This window comes from Haemorhous mexicanus, chromosome 4 (assembly GCF_027477595.1).
Source record: "Haemorhous mexicanus isolate bHaeMex1 chromosome 4, bHaeMex1.pri, whole genome shotgun sequence".
In the NCBI taxonomy this organism is placed as follows: domain Eukaryota; kingdom Metazoa; phylum Chordata; class Aves; order Passeriformes; family Fringillidae; genus Haemorhous; species Haemorhous mexicanus.
The window spans coordinates 45657717-45675352 of record NC_082344.1 but is presented as its reverse complement, the minus strand read 5'-3'; the positions used below and the strand labels follow the sequence as shown (position 1 = coordinate 45675352).

Sequence of the window (17636 nt, the reverse complement as noted above, 5' to 3'; positions counted from 1 at the left end):
TGAAGTTAGATGAAGTTAGAAAACAAAACCCCAGCTCAAATGGAAATTTGTCACAGATGTCAAAAACTACAAGAGTTCTTCAAGTACTATCATGGCTTAGACCATGACAAAGTACCATGCATACACCCCACCCCAGTGGAACAGAGGAGTATCAGAAAAAATATAAAACCCATGGGCTGAGATAAGAAAAGTTTAATGATTGAAATATAACAAATTAAAATGAAAACAGGAAAAGAGAGAGGAACAAAACCTAAGAAACACAAGGAATTACACAAAATAATTGCTTACCACCCACTGACCTCAATCCACCTCCAAGCAGCAAGAGGTCCCTCCCAGCTATCCCCCACCCCAGTTCATGTACTGAGCAGGGCCTTCTGTGGTATGGAATCCTTTAACCAGCTGGGGTCAGCTGTCCTCTCACAGCTCTCTCGCAGCTTCTTGTGGAGCCTCTCCCTGGCAGAGCATGGAGCACTGAAAAATCTTTGATGTTGGGCAAACACAACTTAGCAAGAACTAAAACATTAGGGTGTAATCAACATTATTCTCATACCAATTTAAAACACAGCATTGTGCCAGGTACAAGGATAAAAATAAATTCTGTGCCAAGTGAAACCAGGACAGGTCTGTAAACAAGAGGAGACAGAAGGAAAGTATTTTCCTGATGTTTAACAGGAGAGATGAGTTAGTCACCAACGAGGCTGAAAAGGCAGAGGTACTCAGAGGTACTTTCTTCACCCTTGTCCTTCCATTAGCACCAGGCCTTGGGAAAAATCCTGGCTGATGCAAACACAGACCCACCATCTGTGGAGGAAGGGTTGGTATGCGAACTATTACAGGAGCTTGACCTCTACACATTGATGTGCTCTGACAGTATCCAACCAAGGAAAGCTGGCCAATATAGCTGTGAGGCCACTCTCCATAATTTTCAAGTTATGGAATTTGGGGGACATCCAAGAAGACTAAAAGAAGGCTAATGTCACTCCTATCTACAAGAATGACTTCAGAGAGGACCCAGAAAACTACAGGCCCATCTGTCTTACTTCAGTCCCTGGGAAACCTACGGAACAAATTTTCCTAGGTACTGTTACAAGTCAAATGGAGCCCACGATTAGGAAAAGCCAGCACAGATTGACCAAGGACAAATTTTGCTTAACAAACCTGATTGCCTCTTACAACAAATGAAACTGCTTGGCTGATGTGGGGCCTGCAGTGAATTTTGTCTACCTGGATATCTCCAAGGTTTTTGATATGGTTTCTCATGGCCTCCTCCTACAGAAATGTGTATGTGATGGTGTGGATGTGTGATCCATGTGGTGGGTGGGGAATTGACTGCCCAGCCACACCTGGAGGGTGGTGGTAAATTGCTCCCTCTCACCCTGGCAACTGCCACAAGTGGAGTCCCCCAGGGATTGATACCAGGCCCAAGGCAGTTCAGGATCTTCATCAGTGGTTGGGATTATGGGATCAAGTGTACCCAGATTAAGTTTGTCAGTGATACCAAACTGAGTGAGGCTGTGGACACTTTGGAAGAGAGAGCCAGCCTGCAGGACAACGTGGACAGGCTGAAAAATTAAGCTAACAAGAGCCTTATGAAGTTCAAAAAGGACAAATATAAGGTCCTGCACATAGAAAAACATAAACTAGGAGAGCAGCACAGGCTAGGGATTTATCTGGCTAGGGAACAGCTCTATGGAAAAGGACCTGAGGGCCCTTGTGGACAAGCAGCTCAGTGTGAGTGAACAGTTTGTTGCTGTAGCAAAGAAAGCCAATATAAGACTTGGCTGCATCAATGCCAGGAGAGATAAAGTAACTATGCCATTCTACTCAGTTCAGTGCTGGACATATCTGAGTATTGTGTTCAGTTTTGGTCCCTGCTATACAAGAAAGATGTGGACAGGGTGGAGAAGGTACAGTAAAGGGCAACAAAGATGACCAAATTACTGGGTAGCCTGTCATGTGAGGGAAGGCTGAGAAAACTGGATTTGTTCGGCTGGGAGAAAATAAGCTTAGGCACACCTTATCACCATGTTCCTGTATTTAAAGGGTGTCTACTAAGAAGATGGAGATTCCCTTTTCATAAGGAGTCTTATGGAAAAGGGAGGAGTGAGATGTGCAACTTACGCCTGGGAAGATTCCAACTGGACACAAGAGAAAACTTTTCACAATGAGAATAATCAGCCTTTGCGATAATCTCTCCATTATGTGGCAAGTGGTGGACTCCCCAGCTTTGGAGACCTAAGATTCAGCTGGACAAGGTGATGGGTAATCTTATCCAGACTGTGCTTTCACCAGCAAAGATTGGACCAGATGATCGTTGAGGTCCCTTCCAACCTGGAAAGAGTCTATAATGATAATCAGGACGTAGGATGACCAGTGATTGTCAGGTGCCCAAAGACTGACCAAAAGGGAGAAGTGTTAAAATACTTCTGGTAGATAACAAACATCCCTCTTCCACTCTCTTGCCACCTGAGAGCAACCCATTGCTCCTCTAGTAATTAGCAAATCTTTCTTTTTAAGCCACAGAAGCTTGTTGTTCTGCTCTTCTCTTCATTTGTGCAAGAAATCTCAAAAAGTGGGAATGGTCTTACAGATTTGTCAACATGTGGTTCAATTGTTCAGCATCTATAAACGCTTGGCTTGGCAGGGAAAACATTACTTGATGTAAACAAGTTTATCCCAGCAGTTCCCATGGTTACTGATGATCAGAACAGCAATAAATGAGATTTCAAAAGAATTAAAGGAAGAAAAAAAGGTTTGTACAGATAATACTTTTAAGAGATAAAATATTATAATAATATAATAATAAGCAGACAGACCAAAAAATTGAGAAATGTTAAAACAGCAGTTAAAAAGGAAGTACTGCAAATTTCTGTTTAAAAGTATAAATTTTATATATGACTAGTATTTAGATAGACTAGAACGTCTCTAAGGACACAAAAAGAGTGGGAACACCACCTTATGTATCTTATTTGATAGGCAGAAAACAATTCACTAGGAAAGGCATAAAAAGGAGGAATGCCTGAGAAGAAATATCAGCCACAGTCTCTTGATACTGCAAACAGAGCAGACACCTCAACCATTTATTTCCTTTTGCTATAATTTTTAATCTAAGCTCTGGTCAAGTAATTTTAAAAGAAGGTAATGCAGGCATCCTGAGGATTGCAAGGCTCAGCAGACACCAGCATATGCACACCTTCTTTGTTATACAAGATACTAAGCAGCAAATTTAGTGCTTCAGTCTTTCAATCAGTGCAGAAGGTTTCTGTTTCTTCCTGAAATAGGTCAAGAAGCAATCTGAAATCTCTTCTTTGAGGCTGGAGGGTTTCTTTGAAAGGATCTGGAGTAATTCTGTGAACCTGGAAAATATAACATATTGCTAATTGTTGTATTTTCTGAAAGACACTCCAAGATTATATATTAATTACTTCCACCAATGTGCTCAAATCAATATTCGCTAACCTGCTCTTATTCTTACATCACCTGTTATACAATTTTGTCAATGATATATTTATTTAAACTCAAGGAACTTCCAAACAAGTAAAGATTACTTGTAAGAACTCAAATACACCAGGAACCTAGATAGTCAGCTTTATTTTAAACATAAAACAAAATGAGCTACAGAGAGTTGCTCTCTTTTCTGGGGTTGTAAATTCAAGACAGAGATGCAAATCAGTCTAATTTGTTTCCTATGAGAGCTTTATATTTTTGTTTAAAATGCACGTTTTTAAACCTACTTTTTCTACAAAAAAAAAGTTTATTAATTTCAGACCTAAAATAAAATTTGTCAATAGCAGTTCACAAGCATGCAACTGTGTTACTACCATAGCAGCTGCAAAAGTATCTAGCCTGTACACCACACACTCTTGCTACAGTTGTAAATATGTCAAAATACTAAAAAAAAAAAAAAAGAGAAAAAGATGAGATGAGATGATGAGACTGAATCCAAAACTCTTCATGTCATAACAAGAAAAAGAAGATTCACAGGATTCCTACCCATAAGAGTTAGGACTACCTCAGAACAAGTGAGAAGAAACTTCAAAACCAAACTCAAAAGATCCTACCAAGAAAACCTGTTGTTCTTTTATGCTGAGATGGCTCTCTCTAAGCATAAAAGCATATACTTTTTGACAGTATGATGGATTAATAAGTTTTGTTGGCCTTTTACCTTTCAAGTCATTCTCCTTTGCCTACCTGTTATCAAAAACCCTTGACCCGTCCTTCTGTGGTTAGCAAAATCCACCGGAGTCAGTGACTTCTTCTGAGGTGTGTCTCTCTGTAAAAAGGTGAGATATACTCTTAGCTAGCGAGATACACTTATCTGCGGGAAGGGATCGATTATGGTTTTATGATTTAGTCCAGCAGACTGGATCCTACCAAAGTGCAAAGCTCAAAACAGCACTAAAACTGCACACTTCTAGCACACCCACCCCCTCAAAACTTGAAAAAAAATTCTTCTTCATATAACAGTCCCACACCCTCCCCCAAACTTCTAGCATCCTCCTTTCTACAGGTAGCAGGAATCTCTGTACATCAGAAGTCAGGGGAGACTCAGAAATGAGACCTGTAAACCAACAGCTGGCTGAAAGAAAACCTCCTCCCTTTTTCCATGTCTCCATGTCATAACACTGTAACATACCCTGAATGTATGAGTTGTGTTGGGTCTTGAAAATTGATCAACAGTAACAGTTCTTTCTCTGAGTGGCTGCTGCTCAGCCCTGCCAGCTAATGCACTTGACACTCTGCTCTGAGTATATCGTTCTTGATGCTGAGAGAATTAAGAAGAGCATTAAGAGAATGCAGCAATTGAATAAGTTAAAATATTTTTCTGTTGACATACAAAAGTTCACAAGAAGATAATAAAAATATGTTTTCAATAACCAAAAGCACCAATTTAAGTGTTTGCCTGTTTTTTAAACAGATGCAAGACTGTTTCTGTGTTGGCATGTTGATATATCAACACACTAATTTACTTTCATTCTGGTGATTTGTTACTTCCCCAGCCTTCAAAACTGGCCACTACAAGATCTGAATTTTTTCACTGGTTAGCCTTTTCTACCTCAGTCAGCATAGTATTCTAATTCTTATAATCTAACATTAGTGAATAAAACACTGAAAAGAGCTATTTAAACCCAAATGCATAGAAGACCAAGGTTACTATCTTGTCATCTTGTTGGTTGGTTCTTTTTAGCTTTTTTTTTTTTTAACTGATTTTTCTGTTGTTAGACAAGTCTTTTCATTATGATCTGTCTGTGACCTAAGGTTTTGAACTGCCTTCTCTCACACTATAATTGCACCCCAAGGTAACACACATTAGCATGTTAAAACAATGTATTAAATACAGACCAACACAAGCTGTAAAATTACTCACTTCAACAAGTGACATAGTGCAATTTATTTCTAAATAGCTTGAAGTTCTTCACTAGTTAAACAATGAACACAACTTACAGGGCTCTGCTGCATTCGAGGTACTGAAACACGTTGCTCAACAGCCTCGGAGTTTATTGGTGGTAACTTGTTCCGGGTTGCAGGCCCACGAGCCGAAGATAAACTGCTGCCAACCCTACAGAATTACAGAAAAGGGTTCCTCTTTTAGGAGCATTCACATTACAGACGTCTTCATTGAAGTAATATGAAATTATTAAGTAGTACATTTCTTTATAAAGCTCAGCTACAGAAAGTAACAGCACCTAATACAGCAATAAAGAAGTAGAACAAATGCCTTTCCTCAAAAAAAATCATAGCTCTGCTTGCTTTCTTCTTCCCTCTGAATTCTACAATTAATAATAAATCATGGGTTAGTTCTCAAGTATTTTTGAAAATCCTTCAGTGGTAAAATTTCAGTTAAGTTCTGAGAAAAGATTAAAATGAAAAACTCACAATTTTGTCCCTTTACGGATTTCATCATTGTGCGTATTAGGAACTTCTGAGCAGGGTTGGTCAGAGGTGAGAGAAGGTAACCTTGGTACTTTCCTAGAAGATGCCAGCAGAGCTGGAGATGGTGAGAGAACACTGTTATCAGAAATTCTCCCCAACCTAGCACGTGCTGAATTTGGAGTGCTGGAGGCACTGGTACGCTGTTTGTCTTCTTGCTCATTCCTAGGGAAAGAGAAAGAAATAAGGTATTAGGATCAAGAAATACAAGGGTTTAACAGTGCATCATTTGTACATCTGCAAATTACTATCATATCAGTAATCACAAGATCACACAAGATCACTACCTTTTTAATCATTTTTTTTCTAATTGCAAAAAATTTTTTACATAATGTGAACTATGTCATATTTTTAAAATGTCAGTGTCACCTACTGTTTTTTTTCTGCCATGGCAGCATGCCTCTGTTGGAGCGGTTTTGCTTGAATTGTCATCACACCACTCAGATCACTACAGAAGTTGCTGGAGAAACGGTAAACCTATTAAAAGCAACAACTATGTGTTAACCTTTACTTTTTTAGAAAGAAGATCTCAAAAAGCACATAGTTATGAGGTATTTTACTTGTTTTTACAAAGTTCCTTTTAAGATGGTTCAGTACAATTCTCAGGAGTAAATGGGGAAACAATGCTTTTTTCTTTTGCTTATCTTCAACATATTTTTATAAACACGATTTGTGTAATTTAGTAACTGAATTGCAACTTGATTTACAATATAAATTTCAGTTGAAGCCAAAGATTGATTCTTAAAACTTTCCATTTTCACTCAGAGCAGGGGCATGATTTATCAAAGCATTTTACTTCTCCTGGCTGCTGGGACTGCTACAGAACAAAGCACACCTATAGACAGAACCAAGACTGCTGTGCTATCTTTCCTGTGTTCCTTATCTCACTGTTTAGCAATCATGGAAAAAGAGCCAATGGAAGAAAATTAAGTCATTTGAACTCAGTAGTGAGAGACAGGAGCACAAAAACACAAACAGAAGCAGGCTGAATAAGGAAACAAATGTGCAATACACTAATCAGGAGACAGAGGAAGGAGACAGCAAGCAGGACAAAATAGGACATTTTATCAATATAAGCATGAGCTTCTACAAAGACAGGTAAGGCCTAGTGCCAGCATGCTAGTGGATGTACTTCAGAACCCCCTTTCATAAGAGGCAAAGAAAAAGAGAAGGAATGGGAAAGTCTGAAACTCGCAGTGTTGTGAGAAAAGCACTTGAAGTTGCAACTTCACATCCCAGTTTATCTTCTTAATTCTACCACGAAAAAACTACTGGATCACAATAAAAGTATAATTAATCTTTAAGGACAAAATAGAATTCAACAAGACTTTGCAAATCAATGGCACCAATACCTTAGTGATAAATTGTAACTGTAAGAAACAACAAAGAAAAAAAGTGACAATAAACAAAAAAATGAACATTGAATTAAACCTCATTTTAAATCAGATGACTTCAAGTACCCCTTATTGGTATGAAGAAGAAAAAAAAAAGAGGAAATAAAGAAAAAGAGCCTTTTTAAGTTTTGATCAAGACTGTCCAAGGTTTGAAGAAAAAACAGAACATTTGACAGAAAGGTTTGTTTTAGTTTTACCTGTGATGAAATTGAATGAGCCCCAAAAGATACACTTTGTGCTTCAGAGCCTCTGGAAAGAGGAATGGTCCCAGCATCTGCTGTAATATGAATGACTGGCAAATGCGGCAGTTTTGCTGTAACAGTTTTCAGTTTTTCTATTTGTTGGTCACACGCTGCACAACAGCAAAAAAAGTAAAGGGAATAATAAGTATTTTCTATGTTTACCAGCCATTGTTTCTTGGGGTTCACACAATATTACACAATAAACAAAGACTTTCACAAAGCTTTATGTTACTATCCTACTTAAAAATCTAACATTTTTGAAAAGCATTTCCATCTGTCTATGCTTTCTCTGACACTGACATACAAGCTGGCCTATACAGGTAGATTTGGAGGTGGTTATTTAAGCAAATACAGCTAAGATCTTTGAAATACTGTCTAAAAATCTCCAGAGCTTTTCCTAAGTAGTAAAAAAAAAAAAAAAAAACATAGATATCTATATCTATATGAAATAAAAAGTCTATTGATACCAGCCTCATCTTGTCTGACAGCAACTATAGACTGTTTCATTTTGGGTATATGCTACCAATTAATTCTATTATAAACCCAAATTCTTTTCCTTCCTAGTTTAAATACTAGCTATTTGACCTTTAAAAATATAAAAGGGCAAACCTATCATAATACTGCTAAATGATCCACCCTAAACTATAATACAGAGAGCTAAACAATCCACTGTGGTGTCAAAAGAACTTTTAAATTACAGAAAAACCTGAAATGTTATTACTCTTAATTCATCTGATGCTGCAAGCATTCAGAGAAATTTTGCCATTTCTTACTTTGTTGTATTCTTATATTTGAGGTTGAGTGTACCTTACATTAGAGGTAACTTCCAAGACCCACCCACAGGTATGCTTCTGTTACTTCTGTCCTTTTAAAATACATTGAAAGAACTGAAATTCCCCTCAGCGTCCAGAGACAACACATGCACACTAAATAGATTTTCACTTCTACTTATTTTTCCCTGCTTTTCCTTTTCCTCACTACAGTCTGTTAGAATAAGAAAACATAAAGGAAAATTACATGTGTCACCTTTTCTTCATCCTATGGTCAAGTCATGAACTCCTGCACATCAGCAAGACTGTCTATCTCACATTAACATTCTGACTACCAAAAGGTTCTTTCTATTTCTTTTTATTTCTAAAACTTAAACAATGAGGACTAGGTTCCAGATCACATTGGACTCTGATTCCTAGATTCCAGATCACATTGTCAGTGACCCCCTGACTAATGATAACTAACATTATCAATTTGCATCTTCAAGCCAGTGATTAATATTTTTATTTTTTTAAGCATGCTCTTATGCAATGAAGCTATTTCAGTCAGTATTTTTTTTACACCTCTCATACAAAACTCCCTGAAAATTAGGAAGAAAGTTTTATTTTAGGTGCATGTGTGTGCACACATTCTCGTGGCAAGGCATTACATATATTACAGTTCTACAGCACTGGTTATCTTAACTAAAGCTTGGAATATTTGCTTCATTTAAGCAGATAGAGAAGGATGACTTTTCTGAATTAGATTCAACAAATACTGTATTTTCAAATGAAAATATCAAATACCTGGGATACTAGTTTCCCAATTTTTTTTAATCAGTTCATCCAATATTCCAATGATATTGCTCCAGATATGATCAAACACTTCAGAAGCCACAGCATCTTTGATACAGGCATTGGGAGAAACAGGGGGAATGCCACGCTTACACCTCTTCTCAGAAAGATGCATTTTCTTTTGTTCCCAAATCTCATCCTCACTAATAAAGGAAACAAATTCAAAAGAATTCCCATGGGAACTGACTTCCCCGCCACCCCCTCCTTCAATAGAGAAACATACATATGGAAGAAAAGGCAGTCAGGTGGAGATAACCAAAAAATTCAAACTCAAATTCACCTAAGTGAAGAGAACCTATCAAATACATATACTGATTTCTTTTTCATTTGCTTGCTATTGAAAAATTTAAAAATCCTATTAGGGCATCACAACAGAAAGATCTACAGGTCTAGGAAAATGTTTAATATGTGGCACACAGTCATTTGAGACTAAATCCTGTGCTTTTTACAATAACATAGGCAACAACATCTGTTGTATTTGTCAAGAGGACTCTCACATCACAATTTCTTTCTCAGCATGCCCTGTGTACCTGCACACATCTGCAATTGTCCACTACTGATCAAAGATGAAACAACTTTAAAGGATTTCTGCAGTATGATAAGAATAGTAGAGCCCACAGCCTTACACATACCTTCTTCCTATGCGCTACAGGAAGAACAATTACACTTTTTAATTTTTTTTCTTGTTTCCTCTGTTTCTAAGAAAACATGTTTTAGCAACATCTCCTAACTTGGTCTTCTAATACACCCTCTCAGGAAGAACATTTCAACTATTTTCTTTTTTTAAATGCCATTGTATTTTCTCCTAAGGAATGGGGGTTTTTGGGGGTTTGGGTTTTTTGGTTTTTTTTTGAGATCAAAAAGATGCTTCTAAATTCCTACTGGTTTCTACTACCTCCCTTTCTCTTCTCTTTTACTTCTTCATTTCTTCCTCAAGCCACACTGCATAATTCTTAACTGTATGTGAGATGTGGCTGATTGGTCCAACTCACAAAATGACCATGCTATTCTCCTGTCAGGCTTTGTAACACCTAATGTTTTAGTTATGGAGAACAAGGTATTTCAGAACTGAAGGAAACAAGAAGCGTATGAAGGAGACAAAAGAGAGAAACATACTCTCAGACAAGTCTCCCTCCCAAATTAAGTTTGCTTACTTTTTAAAACAAAGAGAGAAAACTACTGAGAGCATTCTTAAACCTAAATGCTTACTAAAAAGGCAGCAATCCCAGCCTTGTTTTTCAAAAACAGTACTGAAAGGGTCTCTGTCTGAAAGGTTCCTCAGGTTTTCAGAACAACCATGTCTTTGTTCTGAGTATGCATAAGGCCTTAGCACAAAAAACTGTGCTTTGTGCTCAACGAGTCCTACCAAAGCTTTCCCCTTTTAGAGACCTTTTAGAAAACAGCACATGATGATCTTTCATCCACCCAGTAGCCTAACTGCTGGAACATTCAACTGGCTCACAGGAAACCTAGGCTGCACTGTCAAGAAGATGACTGAATGACTCCTCCCTCACAAGAGTGCTTAAAGGCAGGCTGTAACAGGCAGCTCTCCTCACAAAGCTGTTGTACTCTGCACAGAAAGAATTTACGACTCATTAGGGCAGACAATGACAGCACAAACAGTGTAATGACACTAAACATCCTGATGCTCAAGGCACTCACTTGGGGAGAAGGGATGCCTTTGTTCTACCCCATCTCAAAATTAAATATTCATTTTATTGACTCTCCATGCATCAAATACCTCAAAACAACTAGTGGTTAAGACATTCCTCTGAAATGGGAGATGTGAGCTTTAAACCACTAGAAAGACAACATCCCTAATCTTCCACATGCCCAGTGAGTGTTCTGACCACTGTGCTACCGAACACAGGGACAGAAAGAACTACACAGTTTAGGAACCCTGACTCAGTTCATTGATAATTTTTCATTGCATTCTTCAAAAATACATTTATCTGTTATTTACAGTTCCTTGTTGTCAAAGGCAAGATATTCCTCTATTTTTCCATCCTCATCGTAAATTTCTTCTTCCAGGAAGGAATACATGGCTGAGTCTGAAGCAGAAATCCCAGTGGAACTTGAATGCAGTGATGTATGTACTGGGGATATTGTTGGGATCAGTTTAGAGCCTGAGATGCACAGCCTGAAAAAAATATCAAGAAAATGAGAATTAAACATTCAAAGAAAGTAGAAAGTGCATATTTAATTATACTGACATGTTTCAGTAATACAAAAGTAATATTTGTACATGTTTCTGAAGAGGGAAGATCAAAATAAAAACTTTAAAAAATTAACATACTCTTTTGTATGACCAGTACATTCAAGGAGGCCAGGCACACACTTAGTATCTACATGGGCATCATTTCTGCTCTGAAAATGCTGAAAGCCTTCATCCTTTGGCACTAGGAGCTGCTTTCCTAGAACCCTGAATAAAAAGGAGAGAACAAGCAGGGTCATAGATGGAAACCTCATCCATATGCAAATATCCAGAATACAAGCACCTGCAAACAGTAGGCAATGCAAAAGCACAACTTACATCTGCTTTGAGGGGCCAGAGCCTTGTGTATTACCTTAATACTGCCTATTATTTAAGTCATCAAAGTTAAGCTGATTTAAACAAGATGAGATTCTAGTTTATAAATTTTAAGAGTAAACAGTAAAACTTGTTAGATTGTTCTAAAGCCAGACAAAAGTAAACACACTTCCTTTCTTATGAAAAAACTCTGTAAGGTACATTTTAAAATGGATGCAGAAGACAAATAACATCTGCTGTGACTTCACTTATCCATCTCTAGTGGATAAGAGAATGTCACTCACCAATGAGAATTTCACTCACCAATGTGAGTGAAAGTGCTAATCAAAAATGTTTACATGGAAAGTTAAGGCTATAGTTAAAGTTCAGAAAATGCACGAACTCCAACATGCATAATGTAGAGAGGAAGAGAGAAAAGGTGAAAGCAACTCTAATAAATTCACACTATATTATATAATAAAATAATTTCTGAACAAGTTTGCTTGCAAACATTTCATTAATCAAAATGAAGGGCATCAATTGCTACAGCATCACTGCCCAGACTGACTGACAGCTATGGCACAGCTCAGTCCCAGAGATACAGATCTGAATGCACAAGTGTTGCTGATAACCAAAGCATAAGAGGGTACACCAAAAATTCAAATTAGAATGGTAACTGATTTAAACTACTACTAGCAAGAATTTCCTTACCTTATATGAGGAAATTGTTCAACCCAATCTGCACATTCTGCTTGTAGGTTCTCTGTTTGGGAGGTCACTTTTCCTTCAAACAGCATTTCATCAATCTCCCAAAATAACTGATGCACTCTCTGTGTGTTGGCTTTATCAAATTCCTATATATTATAAAGTTAATAGTTGTTAGCAAATATTCATGTATACTAAAATTTCTGTGATATTTAAAGAACAGTACAACATGAACCAACTTGGCTGAGTTTGTCAAAATACATGTTCAGACTATATATTTGGGACACAATTTATAAACCACAATGCAAAAAAACCCTCAAAAAACAACCACCCAAAAAATCCCATATAGCTGGCCTGAACAAGTTGATTTAGCAAAAAGAACTACAAGACTGTATTTCTTTGACATTAACATATAACATACAGCTGCCTAGAATTAGCCCTTATTAAAAAAAAACTAAAACAAAAACAAAAAACCCCCCAAAATCCAAAAAAAAAAACCCCAACTTATAACTTTGTTATAAGGTGTTTAGACTCCCAGCTTATTCCCTGTGCCAATGTGAAGCACACACATTGCATCTCCAGCACCCAGGGCATCCTGCTCTTTCAAGAGGTGATCTTCTTCTTCCTTTCTAAGTACAACAGCTGAGAGGGCAAAGAGGGAGCACCTTATGCCTCTGTGACCTAGTCTAGGGCTTGGGAAACAGCCATCAGTGTGAGAAACACCCTTCCATACTTCTCCACTGAACCTACAACTCAGTGCAACTAGATAGTAGGTTAACACAAAGGCAAATGAAAATAGTAGAGAAATGCCTGATTTTATCCAGTGATGTTGAGACAAGCACTTAGCTGAGGGTTCCTCAGCTAGGCACTGTTTGTAATGACATTTGCCACTTACATTAGATACTTTGATACACTAAAAAAACTGGTAAAACTCAAGGCCCAAATTATGCTTGTTCACATCCAGCTGAATACCTCAAAGCACTTCAGGCTACAGAAGGGATCACACTGAAAAGGAATGAGAAAATAACTCTCACACAGGTTACTGTAATATCCAGAGTCAGGCTTTCTCCGAAAGGGCTGGCAGCGACAGATCGGGTCACTACTCTAAAGGTTAGGGCATTATGCAAAAAGAATGGCAGAACTACCACTACCAGACACAGAAGGCTTTCTGAAATGAAAGTGGCAGCCATTGCAATGCTGCAACTTCCAGCCCACCACCAGTTATGCCTCAGAGGGCAACCTTTGTAGCAGTAGAACCTCTCTCTGCATCATCTACAAAAAATAACTGAGTTCATGTAAGAGCTAAATATTTACCAAGACTGGGAAATTTATATGCATGTTAATGAATGTACTTCATAAATGATAACATTAAGAACAGTTCACTTTAGACATTGCCTGCACTATATGGTGTTTGAAAAGACATGTTTTATCATTCACTTGGACTCACAAACCTAAGCCTTCCTTCTTCAATAAAACACCTTTGTTTTCCCCAACCTTCACCATTTATCATTTTATTCCATTTTCCTTTGTTACACATTAGCAGCACCAATACCAACATGCAACCAAAACTATTTTTTAAATATTCAATTAATACACTTATTCATTAGGCTATTATGGATGAGGTGCTGCATGTCCAACATCAGTAAAAAACTAGTATTTCTACAATATTTAGAGAAAGGGTACTGTAAGAGTTTCTGTGACATACATCATCCCTCCAGGAGTAAATCGAACTTCTTTCAGTAGACAAACTAGTAGTATAGCTGTTTATTCCAGACCAAGAATTATTCGGCTCCGTGGGTGTTGTGCAACCACTAGGTGAAAGTGATGAAAGTGTCTCACTGAAAAAAAGACAAATTGAAATGAAGAACACATGTATTTTCTGTATAAACGCCTCTTAAATAAAGCAACTAATCAAGTAAATGTTGCAAGCGGATATTTAAAAGTAGAGTGATTACATACTCCTATTAGTACTATTTACTGCCTCAAAGGCAATTCCTTCTACACTATTAAGTTTTTGCATGCATATAGAACATTGCAACTGCATAAAATATGCATATGAATGTGTGTATGGATTTGAATATAATTATATGCATGTATCTAGTCCAGCTCAAACAATTATATTTGGTTTCTCCATGTCAGCTAGTGATCACATGAAAAACAGATGAAAGATAACATAAGCTTTCTTTCTAACTCTTTCATATTAGAAGCTTCCACAAGAAAACTTCTGCAAAACTAAGCACAAGATCTCTACAGATGTTTCAAACAGCACCGAGTTACATGTCTCTATGCAGTGCTTTTTATGTCGCTAAATCTGGCGCACTTTAAAATTTGAGCCAAGGCAACTCAAGTCCCCAAAGTTCTAGCTGGTCCCTGCCAGTTACCACCCACCCCAGGATGCAGGGAAAGCAGTGGTAATTGGATGTGCAGGCAAATCCTAACTAGTGTCATCTGGAATAAAATTTCTTGAAAGTTAACTAACATGCAACATTGGTGAGCATGATTTCAATTTAATCATGAAGTCTGATTTCCCTTCCAGACCTAATCAGTAGCATCTACTAGGGTCTCAAAATACCTAAATCCATATCACAAACCAGGAATAAAGTTCAAACCCTTTAAACAGCAGGTTAGGTCAATTTTTATTGTGCAGTAGTTATTATCCATGAGAATGACTGGAAAAATGATTAATGAAAATTAACTCAAATCTGGAAATATCTAAGTCAAATGTAAGTGAATTAAGTATTATTTCAGAAGTACATGTATACCAGGTATAATTGTCAATGGCTTCTTGAACATTTCTCGCAAAAACTGATGGAAGAGACACGCCACTTTTTCCAGAGAGACACCGATTTGGGGAACCTCTGGACAGTCCCTTCCTATAAACACAGAAACATAACATTCCATAATTTTAAATAAAGTTAATTCACATCTCCACTGGAAGCAGGGGGTGAGGAGGGCAGGAGAAAGGAGAAGAGGAGGAAGACAACTACTCTGTTGAATTTTTCATTTTTTCAGTCCTATCCATCAAGACATTTGCTTGAAACAAATTTGTTTTTTTCAAACAAAGACATTTGCTTGAAACAAACAAATAGCTTTTATTTGCCTTACTTACAAAAGTATATTTTAAAAAAATGTAATTTTACTTTGAGACTTGCTTTACTCCATTGGCATCCTCCTTGGATTTTGCACTTCAAACTTTGCAAGAAGCACACACAAATGAATCAGCACCTCACTACTGCAACAACAGAGTGAAGACACAAACCAGTAACAGCCCATACAACAGCTTAATGAAGGAATGTTTTTTCCTTTGTTTGGGAGGGTGGAGCTTTTTGTTGGGGGGGGGGGGTTTCTTGTTTGTTTTTTCAGATGGAAATAGTTTCTAATTACACAACTGCTCATAATTACATATTACATTGGATGCATGAAGTTGGGTCATTAAGATGCTAAACCCACCTCTTCAGATCATACACATATGTGTGAAAGTGCTCCTTGGAAGCACTCACAATTGATTGCTTCATTTATTTTCATGCCATAAAACCCTCACAGTAGCATGACTGCATCAAAGTACATTTGTGAATGAGTAACTATAAGAAAACAACTCACAGTTCCAAAAATTTTCTTCATTTCTTTAGACAAGAACTGAAAACTGGCCCTGCAGCAGTTAGGATTGCTCTGTCTTCTTTCTATCCTTTCTGATATTTATCTTTCCATTATACATATTACAAAGACACATATGTCAAAATCTAACTCCCCACTCAAATGGATCACATCACACATTCTACTGCTATGTCTCGGTTAAGAAAACAGCAAAACCTACCATAAGCTTAAACTTCTTGTCAGGGAAGACCTTAAATTTAAAATTTTTTGAGGCTGGTAAAACAGCAGTGGAAAGCATTTCCATGTGTTTGCACTTCATATCCTACCTCCTCCCTAGGCATCTGCTTTTGGCCAGTAAGCACCAGGAGGCTCTATGAATATTCATAAAGTCCAGTCCCATGACTTGAGTCTCATTTTGTCCTAACACCAAAATCTATCTCCCAGGAAATAACAGTGAACTCACAGTCTATCTTCTACATGGAATGCTGTTTCCTTCGGTTCCCCTACATCCTTCTCTGTCTAACATTTGCCATGTTATTTATTGCTCAGGGAGCCTTATAAGGTCTTTCAATCTTTTTCATAGCTGACCCTTGTTCTTAGTATTTTTCCACAACTTAATATCACCACCAAGGTTTAACACTTCACTGCTCTTTACCTGCTCAAACTGCCCAGGTCGGATTCCCATGAAACATTACTGGAGGAGGAAACCACTTATTATTACCTTCTCCTTACTAATATCCAAGCTAAACCTCCCCTGGCACAACTTCAGGCTGTGTCCTCTTGTCTTGATGTGAGGTGGAGCAAAATAGTGTTTCTTCCACATTTTTCCACTGCATGTTGCTGTTCTACGTCTCCTGACTCCTTGGATGACACGCCATTAGATGTGCCGGTAAATCATTGCAATAAAATAAAACGATAGGAAAAAACCCCTCCCAGCACATCTATAGCATCACTTCCCCTGCGCTAGCAGGCTAACACCAGAAGCTGGAGCAGCTCCCGGCTGCTCACCGAAAGCTCCGCAGCGACGGGCATTACGCGGAGACAATACCGCGGCAGCGCACCCGCCGCTCCGGCAGGACGGCAGGCGGGCCGGGGACACCGCCCCGCCCCGGGCCGCAGCCCCCGGCCCCGCCGCCACACTCAGCCCAGGACGAGCAGCCCCCGGCCCCGCCGCCACACTCACCCCAGGACGAGCAGCTCCCGGCCGCAGCCGCCCAGCGGGCCGGCGCCCCGCGCCCTGCGCATGGGGGCGCGGCGGGCCCCCCTCGCACCGCCCCGGCGGCGGCAGCGCCGCACCGCCCGCACGGCCCGCGGGCTCTCCGCGCCGCGCCACGCCCCGCGGCAAGGCCTCGCACCCCTCCGGGCCTCCCCACGAAAAGCTAAAGCCTCAGCCTGGGCCGGAGCGGTGCAATCTCCCCATCTCTCGCCTGGCAACACGCAACCAAAGAACGCCGAGCTTGGTGTTTCTGACCAGAGGAGGTTTCCCTCGCCTTCGTAGATGAACAAAGGTTATGCGATGCTGGCCAGCTACATAAAGATTTTCCCTTGTTAATTGAGTTCTCCTCCGAACTACCCCTGTGCATGTCACCGATCTTCTTTAGCACGGGTGCAGGGCAGAGCATGGACTGTCAACTGCAGATTTACACTAGCTCCAGTA

The 17636-nt window shown here is 38.9% G+C and overlaps 1 protein-coding gene across 4 annotated transcripts; it reads right to left on the bottom strand.

The window, feature by feature from the left end:
* Positions 1–3050: 3050 nt before the first annotated feature.
* FAM149A (family with sequence similarity 149 member A) lies at positions 3051–17230 on the bottom strand. 4 transcript variants are annotated; one of them, XM_059844671.1, is made up of 14 exons: positions 17163–17230; positions 15148–15258; positions 14091–14223; positions 12392–12534; positions 11468–11593; positions 11135–11311; positions 9124–9314; positions 7523–7677; positions 6305–6408; positions 5878–6096; positions 5446–5560; positions 4637–4765; positions 4192–4273; positions 3051–3356 (listed from the first exon to the last, which is right to left on the bottom strand). In XM_059844671.1, the coding sequence occupies exons 1-14, from the start codon at positions 17222–17224 to the stop codon at positions 3283–3285; spliced, it is 1821 nt and encodes a 606-aa protein (XP_059700654.1). In that variant the 5' UTR covers positions 17225–17230; the 3' UTR covers positions 3051–3282. The 4 variants fall into 4 exon arrangements, with proteins under 4 accessions (XP_059700654.1, XP_059700656.1, XP_059700655.1 ...); XM_059844673.1 differs by lacking the exon at positions 4637–4765; XM_059844672.1 differs by lacking the exon at positions 15148–15258.
* Between the last annotated feature and the right edge of the window lie 406 nt (positions 17231–17636).

Coding starts and splice junctions, on each gene's coding strand:
- FAM149A (XM_059844671.1), bottom strand. CDS start 17,224: ATGCGCAGGGCGCGGGGCGCCGGCCCGCTGGGCGGCTGCGGCCGGGAG. Junction 12,535..14,090: donor TTTACTCCTGGAGGGATGAT/GTATGTCACAGA, acceptor TATAATATATAG/GAATTTGATAAAGCCAACAC. Junction 7,678..9,123: donor TTGGGAAACTAGTATCCCAG/GTATTTGATATT, acceptor GCTGTTGTGCAG/CGTGTGACCAACAAATAGAA.